This window comes from Paramisgurnus dabryanus, chromosome 14 (genome assembly GCF_030506205.2).
Source record: "Paramisgurnus dabryanus chromosome 14, PD_genome_1.1, whole genome shotgun sequence".
Lineage (NCBI taxonomy): Eukaryota > Metazoa > Chordata > Actinopteri > Cypriniformes > Cobitidae > Paramisgurnus > Paramisgurnus dabryanus.
The window spans coordinates 13,031,808-13,045,280 of NC_133350.1; the positions used below are offsets into that span (position 1 = coordinate 13,031,808).

Sequence of the window (13,473 nt, forward strand, 5' to 3'; positions counted from 1 at the left end):
GGTTTTGGGAAACACCAAATTGTTGAACTTTGTCAGTAACGACAAAACTTACGACAGTAGTTGGCTAAAGATTCTTTTGGGACCCCCAGATGGCCACCAAAAGGTTTTAAGGGGTGCCCAAAAAAGACAACGCAAATATTGTAAATATCTATATAATAACTATAATAATAGTAATAACATAAATTTCTAAGTATTCATATTTAACACAAACCCTTGCGAATGGTTACATCACAACACTTTCACCATACAGTCAGAGATTCAAAGTCATAAGGGAGGTAAATAAACACTGTAATCTTATTAGACTGTGAAACAGCAAATTCAAGAAACGATATGGAATGGACTTTATTTTGCCGATAAGGATCTGACTGAATACCAGAATGAAGCCAAATGGAGGTGGAACACTCTGAAAGATTACAAGGATAAACTTTTTTGATAAAATTACACGCATAAATGAACTGTGCACCACAAGACTATAAAAATGAATTAAGAAAAGAAACAGTCCATTTAATCTCCCCCCTGGCTATTTAAAGTCACAAATGCACAAAACTCCTCAGGTTTTCATCACTGCATTGGTCAACACAAACTCTCCAGCATCTTTCTGCATTCTGTCAGTGGACCTGCAGATGCACACCTTCACTGTTAACTGACAGCACAGCCTCTCCTCGAATTACTATTCTGATCACGAGTCAGGCACCTTCACAAATCAGCTTCTTACAGCCCAAAGCCTCCCGTTTGCAAAAACAAAACAGCGTGACCTTTTCCCCCATCATCTCCTCAGCAGCTCAGCCTCCATTTTCTCAAGCTTTTGCCTGCACAGAGTCATCTTTAATTACAACGACAGGGGCGACATGTTCCCCGTCCCAGACGCAAAGAGGAAATAAATGTTGTTGTTTCATTTCTGCTAATCAGGGAGTGTTGCTTTTTGGTTTGGTTGGGAAATACTTTCAAAATGAGAGAGAGCGAGAAAGAGAGACACAAGCTGATGTACTGATGGTTTAAAAAAAGGTCTGCATAATTTGTTCCCAGAAGAGGAAATGTATTAAAATAAATCTCATAAACATCAAGAAGACTGACTTTTCTGACTTGAAGAATGAAATCAAACTCATCAGCATTGTGCTAATCCTTTCAGGGAAGCTGTAATCCTCGGGATAGCGGGACACGGATAAACCCTCTCCAGAGGGGATCCAGTGGATTCTTTTAAACAAGACTGATTACGCCAACAAGAGCGACCGTATGTCAGTGTAACTCTTGGACTGGGACAATATGTACATCGGTTTGTGCAGGCGTCTCATAATGTCATTCAAATATATTCAGTCAAAAATACGTCAAAGCAGAGTTTATACCGACAGCAATCTGCAGTGACAACGTGGCTGGATTTGATTTGTTTTCAATGACAGTTGATGATCTGTGGTGACAGAGATGGCTACAATGTTTGACTTCATGCAAGTGCAACAATGTGGCGAAAGAATAAAATCACAATGAAATTAAAAATAAAAACTTTTTTGGAATAATGATGTAACAAATTACTTATCTGTGAGCTTCATTGTTTTAAATCACAAATGCAAATCTCCTCCCCTCCTTGAAAGGATCTCTCTTTACTTTTGGTCCTTTGAGAGGACGAGGCCCATGAAAATATTGCAGCGATTAGCAAACAGCAACATGATCCAACTACTAACAATCCAATCAATTCTTGATGGACGAATTCAAGTCCAGCACTACCTTTTTTCCATTTCAGAAGCTGTTTTCCTTGGATATACATCACCACAGGGGGGAAAAGACAATTTCTACTTCTCTTTCATTTTGATTTTAATGCAAGAGCTCAACTCACAATTAAAGGTAAAACAATTTGAAGGCAAATGTATTTTAAGAAATGTAAATAATACATATTATTTAATGTAAGGATTGGATAAATAACACAAGGATTGTAACGAATAGCATGTTTAACTTAAAGGTTTACTCAGAAATTATCTTAATTTATTTATTATTACATATGGAGCACAAATTGTATAATGTTTATGACTGATAGTCTCAGTTGCTACTTACTTTAATTGAATCCATACAAACTATCAGTCCATACAAACTTACTTACAGTCATGTACATAATCATGTATATAATTTTTGTTAAAGATTTTGTCTCTTCAGGCTCCTGAAATGAGTTTAAGATGTGTTTGGTGCCGAAAGAGGTCAACACTAAATACTAATTTTTGTCTTAAAAAAGCATTTTGTTCTGAAAATTGTGGCTCGTTTTTACATTTTAGGTACATATTCAAGGTTAGGGGTGGGCAATATGACCAACATTTTATTTCACGATATGATTCAGTTTATATCATGATAACGATATTTATCACGGTAGAGGGGTTCTTTTTATATTTAATGAAATATCATTTTCATAATTCTCACAAAAAACTTGCATGCATAAAAGACCAAAGACCAAAGTCTGAATCCAATCTAATGTTACACATGTGTTTCCTTCTTCAACTGTTTACTTTCTCTTAAGACCTAAATGATCGTGTTTATGAGTATACTTGCAAAGACAGGGATTTTTTTACACATATATGTATTTAAGGCCAATAAAGCAATGTAAGTGGATAAATAGGCGTAGAGTAGGCGGTCTCTTGAGGCTGTTCAAACACATTTGACCACATGCGCGTTTACACCACAAAAGCAATCCGGTCTAAAGTTTTTCGACTACCTCTGAATGTGGCCGAAAGTGGATGAGCTCCAAAGGTTTACACTTCGTTTACACCTGTATTCAGTGTGTCCACTTGTGATCTTATCGACCAAACAGCATCTTAATACCAGGTGAAAACAGCCCCAAAATGTCCTTAAAAGAGAAGCAGTGATCCTTCAGCAGAGAATTCATGTTTCAGCTGCACAACACCGGAGCACAAACACCCTCGGTTAGTCTGTTCCCTCACTTAGAAAAGGTCAAAAAGCAACAGATGTACCACTGGCTAAAACTACATTATTTGATGTAATGGAAGGAGAAGCAATAAGTCCGGCTTAGGTGACAAGAGACCCTTCCCCACTCCACAGAAGCCAAAGGTCTGTTTATACAAACACAAGCAAAATTTCCCAGCATTCCCTGTAGGGTAAGAGTTGACTAGTAGCATCTGTTTCCTTTGATTATGTGAGGAGAAACCCTTAAAGAAAAAGACCCAGAGGAGAGGGCCAGTGCCAGCCAACATTAAGGCGGAGTAACCACTTTCCTGGCACTATTTGCACGGGTAATACTGGATCAACGGTGCCAATATCCAGATTCAAGAGCAAGAAAATGCAACAGGGAGAGAGAATGGAGCATTGGATTGAAAGATTTAAAGTAAAATACGTGTGCCAAGAACTCAACAAGACAGAGACTCGGATGCAACAGCACTTTTCCTGACACTTAAAACTTTCAGATGCGCCGTTTGTCATCCTGGGGCAGATTATTGTGGAACGGCGCAGACACAGCAACTCTCTGTAACTATATAAAGGCGCATTTGCTACTGCCGACGGCCAAGGCTACTCGCGGTCCAAAAGAGAGGGAATATTGTCCAGCTTAACACGGCTTTAATTCCTCCTGCTGGGGAACGGCGTATGAATCTTGTGTGATATCAAAGCTCGAGGGCACGGTCCCAGTGATCTACATTATAAAAAGGAAACCCACCGACTCATGCATTTGCAACTCTATAAAACATGGGGATTTTGTCATTGAGTCAAGGTAATACCATTCAATCTTCATGCAAGCTCTCTATGCACCCTCGGTGTTTGCTAAGAGACGTCTCTACGTTCTGCATGCATGCATGAGCAAACTGTAATTTGCCACACCCTCGCTCGACATGCCGCCTCATCCCGGAGAATCGTCTTTCCGAAGGTGGGAAATGAATACATGGACCCCTCTTAGAGAGGTCAAACAATGACACAACTTCATACACAGGAGCTAAGCATCAGAAACGAAACAAGCCAGAGGCTGATCTCGTCTACCCCGGTCCCGTCTCTTATTCTATCTACTCCTACTTTTTAGGTATTTGCGATAGGGAAGCTTGCAAAAAAAAAAAATAGACTGAAGGACAGTTCGTCAATAGTAATACTCACGCTATATTAGCTGCATATTTAGCCATTACAATCTTTCTAAATTGTTTTAAGACAAAATCATTTATCGAACAGCGTGCCTGCTTAAATTCAACTTGGTTTGCGAATGAACTTGCTTTTTTTTCAAAAGCAAGGACAGTCAAACACAGCCTTCGAGTTACGTGCCATACTGTGGAGGCGTTCGTCCGAGAACAATGTCTATTCAGCATTTAAATCGTGCCTGGCATCCAAATCGCCCTTTCTTGACCAGAACTAAATCGAGATTATACCCAGATCTGTTTCAACTTTGCTTGATTACTTTAGATTTTTTGCAGATGGTTTATATTCATTCCTTCGGTGGTAGTAATAATGTTTCTCTAGCAAGACTCCGTGACTCCCAGCGGTTTGCAGTAAAATACAAGAGAGCCATCACATACACACACACGTTTCTCTAGGTATTTAAAATTAACAGCGGGAGGTGTAAAGCAACCGACAGTGAGAGACAGAGCGAAAGAAAAAGAGATAAAGACAGGAATTGACTTTTCGCCATCCCCCAGCGTTCACCCTCCTCGTGCTCATTACATCGCCATTATGGTTTTGATATTTTTTCTCTTCCTTTCCAACACACTGTCACTTTCATTCTTTAATGTGGTCATTCTGGTACCCAAGTGAAAAGACGGCCATGTCATTACCTCCAAAAAGGGTCATTTCCCATAAGAAAAAGGGAACGAGACGAATCTTACGTAGACTGACTGGAACAGTACATAAATATAGACCCTCCTCCATTTCCAGTCTGGAGAAGTATGCCCTGTGTGTGTAATATATCCAATATATATAGAAAAACATGGGCTCGGACATGAGCCGTGCTTGTTTGTATGACCTGATGTCTCATTCGGCCCTGCCAGAGGCCTCATTATACCTGACCGCTGGTGGTGGTGAGCATGGCATTCAGCTGGAGACTGAAGCTGAAGGAGGGCGACGCTGGTGCTGTTTAGGATTTCGCTCTCATTAAGAGCTGTGCATGTCACCAGGGAGAGTTTCTACTCCTAACAGCCTCCAAAAGTAGCTCGGCTTTAACAACGGCCACTGTGTGGGTCAGCAAACATCTCCATCTGCAGTGCTTGCTTCCAGGTTTTTTTTACATATACATATACACATTGTGTGTCTTTTTTGGTTACTCTACTGGTCCTTTTGGTTTCCCTCACTCAGTATTTCTGAAGATGTTTATCCTGAAACAGCAACAATGATAGCAAGAGCGCTTGCGAACCGTATCGAGTCGTAATTTCTGTGAAGATGCAAAATCGCAAGCGAGTCGTAACAGTCAGAACCGTGTCAGATTTGGGGAACGTTTTCGGTAGTTACCCCAAGCACGTTTTCTGAATGCATGTTTATTACAAACAATGCATTCGAGGGAAATGTTATTATGTCTGAGGAAGACTGGATTGCTACAATTTTTCCTCAAAACATGAAGGGTTTGGTCAACATGCAACCAATCTCTATGGTTAAAAGGGAAAGGATAAAAAAATGTATGCAATAATGAATCAGTCCTAGAATGTGAAGGGACAGTTCACCAAAAATGAAAAATCTGTCATCATTTACTCATTCTTGTGTTGTTGTAAACCTGTATGAGTTTCTATATTCTGATGAACACAAAAGATGATATTTTGATAAATGATGGTAACCACACAGTTGACGGTACCCTATTCCAGTGCTTCCCAATCCTGGTCCTCGAGCACCCCCTCCCAAAAAGTTATAGATATCTTATTATTTAACACACCTGATTTAACTTATCAGCTTGTTAGGGAGACATGTTTACCATTTTGGAAGGAGGCTGATAAGTTGAATCAGGTGTTTTAAATAAGGAGACATCTAAAACTTTTTGGGAGAGGGTTGCTCGAGAACCAGGATTAGGAAGCACTGCCCTATTCCATAGTGGGAAAAACAAATACTATGGAAGTCTTATGCTTACCATGCTTACAATCTCTGATAAAAATATAAAGATTCATATATGAACAATATGAGGCTGAGTAAATGACAGAGATAAAGTAGCCTAGATAGAGTTGACCGATTTCATGTGCGTTTTAATAGGAATGATATGAAAACATTCAAGGCATCGGTTATGACCTACTGGTTGGCACACATGGTTTGACACTCATTTTAGCTCACATCCCTTCTTCCCATTACATTTTCTGTCCTCTCTGTAATGGCAAAGAGCAAAAAAGATTTTTTTGCACATCTTGCATTTCTATTTCAAAGGTAAAGTGTGTCAGTTCTGTGCCAATAGTGTAAAACCAAATTCTTAAAATGATGTTTTCAAAAAGGTTTTACACACATTTCCCCATCTGGCATTGGTCAGGAACATAGGCAGTCATGCTTCAAGCTTTAGCCCAATTTATACTTCTGCATCGAGCGTACGACATTGGCCTAGCAGAGTCGCCTACCCTACGCCGTACCTCAACGAAAATGTAACAACTACTCAATGTTACGAAGACTGCAAACGTTCTGATCGGTCCGCTAGAATGCCTCCCTCAAGTCAAAAAATGTGCGATATATAAATAGCCTTGCATTTCCTCATACTTTTATTCCTCATACAAAGATGGACCAAGATGAGGAGCAATATTTAAAAACTTAAGCTGTGACAAAAGTTGCTGTCTATCACTGCTAAAGCTTTTACAACATCGTACACAACAAGCTAGTACCAGTAACCTGCCATCCACACTGTTGTTAGCGTCGACATGCAGACAGCTATGAGTCAGTGCAGAATTAAAAAATAGAAACTGACGTGTAACCTACGGCGTAAAGGGTACAGTGTAGGTCGCATGCGCACGTGAAACTACCGCGCAGGCACGTGAAACTACCGCGCAGGCACGTGAAACTACCGCGCAGGCACGTGAAACTACCGCGCAGGCACGTGAAACTACCGCGCAGGCACGTGAAACTACCGCGCAGTCACGTGAAACTACCGCATAGGCACGTGAAACTACCGCGCAGGCACGTGAAACTACCGCGCAGTCACGTGAAACTACCGCACAGTCACGTGAAACTACCGCGTAGTCACGTGAAACTACCGCGTAGGCACGTGAAACTACCGCGCAGGCACGTGAAACTACCGCGCAGGCAGGTGAAACTACCGCGCAGGCAGGTGAAACTACCGCGCAGGCAGGTGAAACTACCGCGCAGGCAGGTGAAACTACAGCGTAGGCAGGTGAAACTATCGCGTAGGCACGTGAAACTACCGCGTAGGCACGTAAAAACTATCGCGTGCTCACGTAAAAGCGAAAGTTTCACGTTCGCACGCAAAACTAAACATAATAGTTTCACGTGCGCACGCAATAGTTTCCAAGCGCATGCGAAACTAAACTTTATTTAATTTTTGCTAAACTTTATTTAATTTTTGCTTCATGTCCCCTTAGGGGCTCCGTACAATTCACTTCAGTTTTAAATAAAAAGATTTTTATATAAACCCATCACTCAGATTGTGGAAGCAAACCGTTCGGGACTTGACTTTGACGTAGGTAAATTTGCATCAGCATGGGGTCAGATGCTCTTCCTCTACATCTTCATTCGGTTGGATTTTGCAATGGTACAATTTTAAAATAAGAACTATAAAGCAGAGTTGAAGAAGGTGAAATGATCTTTAATAACAGTCGGAAAACTTTACGACGCTATGGAGGTTGGGCACGCGGAGGCACAGAGGGACAACTACACTCTTGGTTTCCAAACACGAAGGACTCGCTCTCGAATGAAGAGGGGGGAGAGAGATATATAAACCTCTCTGCATCACCCTTTCTTCATCTGCAACACAAAGTCAAGCAGCGCACAAAGGAAATCCACTTGCATTCCCCATATCAAACCACGCTTTCAACTTTACCGTAAATAAACTTTTACGTGCAAGATGACACAACATCAGGGCTTTTCACTTTTTATAAGTTATGGCTGCATTGAAATGGAAATGAAATTGAAATAGGCCATGTGTCATCATAGGACATGAGGTTCTCTGTATCCCAGAATCCTTAGCAACATGTAGCATCATCATCATGCTTCTTAAAGGACTTTAGGGATGGGTTAAAAAATGGTTGTAATAATTCTCAGACAACCTGGAAAGGAAAGCTATATTTTTTTTCTTACATTTATATATGATTAAAATATATCAATAAACCAATATAAATAAATATATATATAAATATGTGAAATAAGTAAATACACATATTATGCAAAAATGTATTCATAATATTATTGAATATTTGGTATCCCTTATTATTATAGTATTTTGTATATCACTTATATTAATCTTATATAATCTATATCTATATAAATATCTGTATATCTGTTTCTCCATGCCAAAGACATTCATTTTTGTGAATATTCTGTTTCTTTATTTCATGATAATTATCATCACTGCAATGTGAAAAATTGTAGCAGACTAGTTGTTATAATCAAAACCAGCACTTTAAATACCATCAATATGTATAGGTACTAAAATGCAATTGAAATAACCTTATCGTTTGCATGAGCGTAAAGAGAATTTAGTGTGGAATGTTTCCTAATGATCAAATAATGTCAAGATGCAAAGATCCTAATATGCATTCCCTCGAAGTGTTTGGAAATTAGATATTTAATTACAGTGTACACAGTTACATTTAATTTACATTAAAATACAATAAAGGAAATGTAAACAATCTCGTTCTAAATGTTGCTTTCAATAACTTTTCATGTACTTATACTGCTTAACGGGGACCAGACTGTACTGAAATGTTGAATTTTGGATTGGAAACAATTATATAAATAAACATTTTGATTCTTTTAAGAAGAATGGTGGATTTTTTGCCAAACATATCTGTCATTATTTTAGTTGACATTAATTAAAAAATATACACATTTTTATGTGAATTGGTATGAATTTGTATAAATATATCAAATAACTGCAAAAGAAGGTTGTTGACAATCATCTGTCTACATTTACTAATTGTATGGTTAAATGTAAATGAAATGTTACGATGTACCCTGTAATAAAATTTCCAATTTCAAAACACTTAAGGCAATGCGTCTTTATTATCACAGGTTGTGTTTTGTTGTACCGTGTTTGTTAGTTAAACACCAGTCTGGTTAATTCACAATAAATGTAATGTAATCAGTCAAAAAGTCATTGGGCTCTCACTGATTAATCTCTCTGGTTAATGGTAGTTATTGACAGCAGAAAAGTAAAGAACTGTTTTTTGAGATCGGTTGGTCGATGCCACTTTGGTTGGTTAGCTAAATCTAATAATCTAATTCACAGGTACTTGCTCCTCTGCATAGTAAAAAGAAGTCAAACTTTGCTGTGAAACAAACAAACTAAGAATTGATTGCTGGAAACAATGTGGAAGGTAATGAAGTTTCTCTATGAAATTAAGATATTAATAACAATTTAAGGCCAAACTTGTCATCACGCGGCAATAATGTCCTGCAAAAGAATAAAGCATCAACATTGGGGATAGAGGCTTCCTACCTCGTTGGTGTTCCAGCGATGTCTCTCCTTGGGAAGGGAGGAGCATTTGGGAAGGCATTCCAGAAGCTTCTTGGGCAAGTAGATTTTCAAATGTCCATGTTCATCTGTGAACAACATTAAAAGAATGATTTTAGCACAGACTATGATCTAGATTAATGAAACATTCAATTAAAACATGATACTGTGCTGTCACTTTTAATGAGTACCTGCATTACCTGTGAATTAAACTGTGAACTTGATGTTGATAGCACCAAGTTAATATCTCTATATCAAGCCCTCTATCTAAAGATATGATAATTTTTTTTGTAGATTACACCATTGTTTGAATTAAATTTTAGTATTTCACTATTGCTCGAGGGACTCTTTAACCCATGTATGTTCCGGGTCAATTTATACAGTTGGCCATGAACATGCATGCAAAGTGAGGATACACTGATGTGTTATTTTTTTTAACACAAACACTGCTTTTTTGCCATTTTGATGTTCGCGGGTCAATTTGACCCAAATATTTTTGTTGCAAGGCAACTGTATAGACACACATTAAATATATTTATGGCGTATATGTTGGTGTTTTACTACCCTGTAAAGGAAAAGTGAGCTTTTTCTTACTATTTTCAGAACTGATAAAGACTTCCTCAGACACAGAAAAGTAAAAGTGAACTATAGTTTCTATTTTCAATGTAAATGTTAGTGCTGGGAAAAGATGAATCGCGATTAATCGCATAGAAAATAAAGTGATTTTTTTGCATAACATATGAGTATGTGCTGTGTGTAATTATTATAAATACACACGCACATTTATGTATGTATTAAATAAATATTTACATGTGTATATATTTATTTATATTTTATATATTATATATAAATAAAAAATATAAATAAAATAAAAAATTCTGAAATGTATATATGTATGTTTGTGTTTAAATAATTACACACAGTACACATATATATTATGGAAAAAGGAACTTTTATTTTGTATGCGATAAATCGCGATTAATCTTTGCCCAGCACTATGAATTACTATGTATAGCAGATGAATTCAGACCCACAGAAAATCCAGAGTTGAATACAGGTGATGCCAGTTGTGCCCCGAAAAACATGACACCAAATCAAGCACCATGATTGTAAAATGCAAGCAGTCAGAAAGCAAAAAGTTTGATGTGTGCACATCATAGTGATTTCTTGAATTTGTACAATGAGACTCAAGAACAAAAGATGTGCCTGTTTAGGACAAAGCTATATTAAATTGTTTATTAAGGATGTTGTTAACATATGCATGTTAAAAAAAAGAAACCATGTTGAAATGTTAAATGTTACATACAAACATGTTAATGCATTTTTAAAAATCATACTTTTAAGTGTTTGTAATGTATGACAAATAATGATACAAAAAATCGTCCCATTCATACCCAATTCCTTTTTGTTTTTCATAATGCGATATTTAGGAAATTGCATTTAATGCAATAAGGGTCAATTTGACCTGCTCCATCAAAATCGTCACAAAAATCGAACACACTACAAGGGTTAAATGAACGTCCCATGCCCAGTGTTACGTTTGCAAATAGCTTTGACGTGTCTTTCAGAAAAGTAAAGCACAAACAGACCTCAAACAGGGAGCACTAAAAATGCAATGAACTAAAAAAAACACAAACAAACTTAAGATGTTTCTGTGATATGAAAGAGAACATATTTGGAGCACAAGGCGTGCAAAATGCTTTCATCCAGAAATGTTGTGATTTGTTTTCATTGAGTTTTTTTTCTAAAAGTTCTCATTCGCTCTCTCTCTTATCGTGCCCGAGTGCCTGCTCAAATACATAACAACAAAATTAGGCGACGGAGCAAAAGCATTTCAAGGTTATTGATAACCGTTTGCATCAAGGGCTCAGGCTTCTTAAGGAACTCAATGTTTAGCCCTGTGGGAGAAGGTAGTTCCACATTGCGTGCCGAGCTTGCTTATGGATATAAAAAAGCGAGTGAGTGAAAGGAACAGAAGGAAAAAGAGAATGAGAGAGTGACTGAAATGTGTGGAGCGTGTCTTCGGTAAAAGAGCAGATCTGAGCGGGATGAAGATTGCGTGTCCATAGAGACGCTGCTTAACAACCTCTCCCACTCCGGCTTTAAGGACAAACAGATAACCGGTGGGAAAAAAACCCACGGTGAGGGTTAGATCACTTCCTTCTTCATAGTCTTACACTGCAATCTAATGCACATTGTTTGTGTTTTACCTGTGAATGAACTTGGAGCCAGATAAATAATTCAAATCCCTGAAGGAAATGCCAGAGTCCATCAAGACAGAGGAACTACAAACATCCAATTCTGTTTCAATCTCCGTTCACAACTGATGGCAAATATGCTGATCAGATCAACGCATTTAGTCTTTAACCTCGTGCCATGCCAGAGAAAAAATGTTATTGCTTTTTTATAGCTCAAAGCTTAACAGAATTCTCACTTATGTTTCATTTAAGATTCAAATACCTTTGGAGAAATATAATAAAAAATAAATGAAGCAAACGTTAGAGTTGAGACTTAAAAAATATATAAATCTACATACAGTAGTATATCCAAGAAAATTAGGTCTTGAAGAATTTTATGATTAATGTTTGCATGCATTTTAGTAAAGCTATAAGCAAATGTGACCCTTGCTGGCAAAATGAGTGGGAATGCATGCTGTCTAATTTTGAGCTAAAGGCAAAAGTATAAATGTTGATTTTGTTCGAAATTTAGTTTTTTCGTAAAAATAAATAAATTAAGCCCTCGTCTAGCGATCCCAATGCTCTAAATAGTCATTAAACATCTAAAATGATCTTTAGTTGTATGTTTTTTATTTGTACGAGAGGTTCGAAGATGCGTGTCCATCCACATGCACATCTGAAATTTTGGTTTTGGTTTTAAAACATGCAGGAGAAAATAAAGTGCAGGACTTGCTTGATGTTAAAAGAGTTAATAAGAGAAATAAAGTTCAAGACCTGATTGATGTTAAAGGAGTTATTAGGAGTGAGAAGACTCCTCTCGTTGACTGACACATCTGAAGCCTTCAAACAGACATGCGAGAGCGTGACACCGATATATACACAGTTTTAAAAATATCTGTTTTGACAAGAATTCTACAGGCATGTCTTAAGAAAAAGTGTGATTAACTGTTGGAGAAATATATCTGATGTGCAAGATTATATTAGATTCTTGCATCACAGTAGATCTTAAAGCTGTCGGGAAAAAAAAACAGTTAACCTGTGATTTTATTCTTGAAATTTTGTGAATTTTTCTTATTTATGGCCATGAACATGCATACAAAGTAAGAATACACTGATATGTTTTGAAGTGTATGTAAATCATTTTGCAACGATTTTGATGTCAATTTGACCCACATTTCCTTTTTGTTTCAAAGCAACTATATATATATATAAAAAATCCTATATATATATATATATATATATATATATATATATATATATATATATATATATATATATATATATATATATATATATATATATATATATATATATATATATATATATATATATATATATATATATATATATATAATATATATATATATATATATATATATATATATATATATATATATATATGAGTGTGTATGTTGTTATATTGGTGTTTTACTATCCTGAAACGGAGTAAAAATGCTTTTCCCTTTTTTGAGTACTGAAAAAGACTTTTACAGACACATACGGTAATTGTGAGCTATCCTTTCTATTTATAATATATATAAAATGCTATTTAATTTATCTTTTTTCTCCAAGACATTTTGACGCTTTTTCTCATATAGGACCACATGCATGCAAAGGATACACTGATGTGTTTTGTAGTATGTTTTATTAAAACAAACACTGCTTTTTTACGATTTTGATGTTCGCGGATCAATTTGACCCATATGTTTTGTTGCAAAGCAACTGTAAAGACACACATTAAAT

The 13,473-nt window shown here is 36.9% G+C and overlaps 1 protein-coding gene across 9 annotated transcripts in view; it reads right to left on the minus strand.

Annotated features, from left to right (window-relative positions):
• Positions 1-13,473, minus strand: part of camta1b (calmodulin binding transcription activator 1b) — a 374,086-nt gene that overhangs the window by 340,368 nt on the left and 20,245 nt on the right. For all 9 annotated transcript variants that reach the window (XM_073811853.1, XM_073811852.1, XM_065259154.1 and 6 more), the window contains one exon: positions 9,539-9,642. In XM_073811853.1, the coding sequence (XP_073667954.1) occupies positions 9,539-9,642 (104 nt within the window). The remainder of the gene's footprint in view (positions 1-9,538; positions 9,643-13,473) is intronic.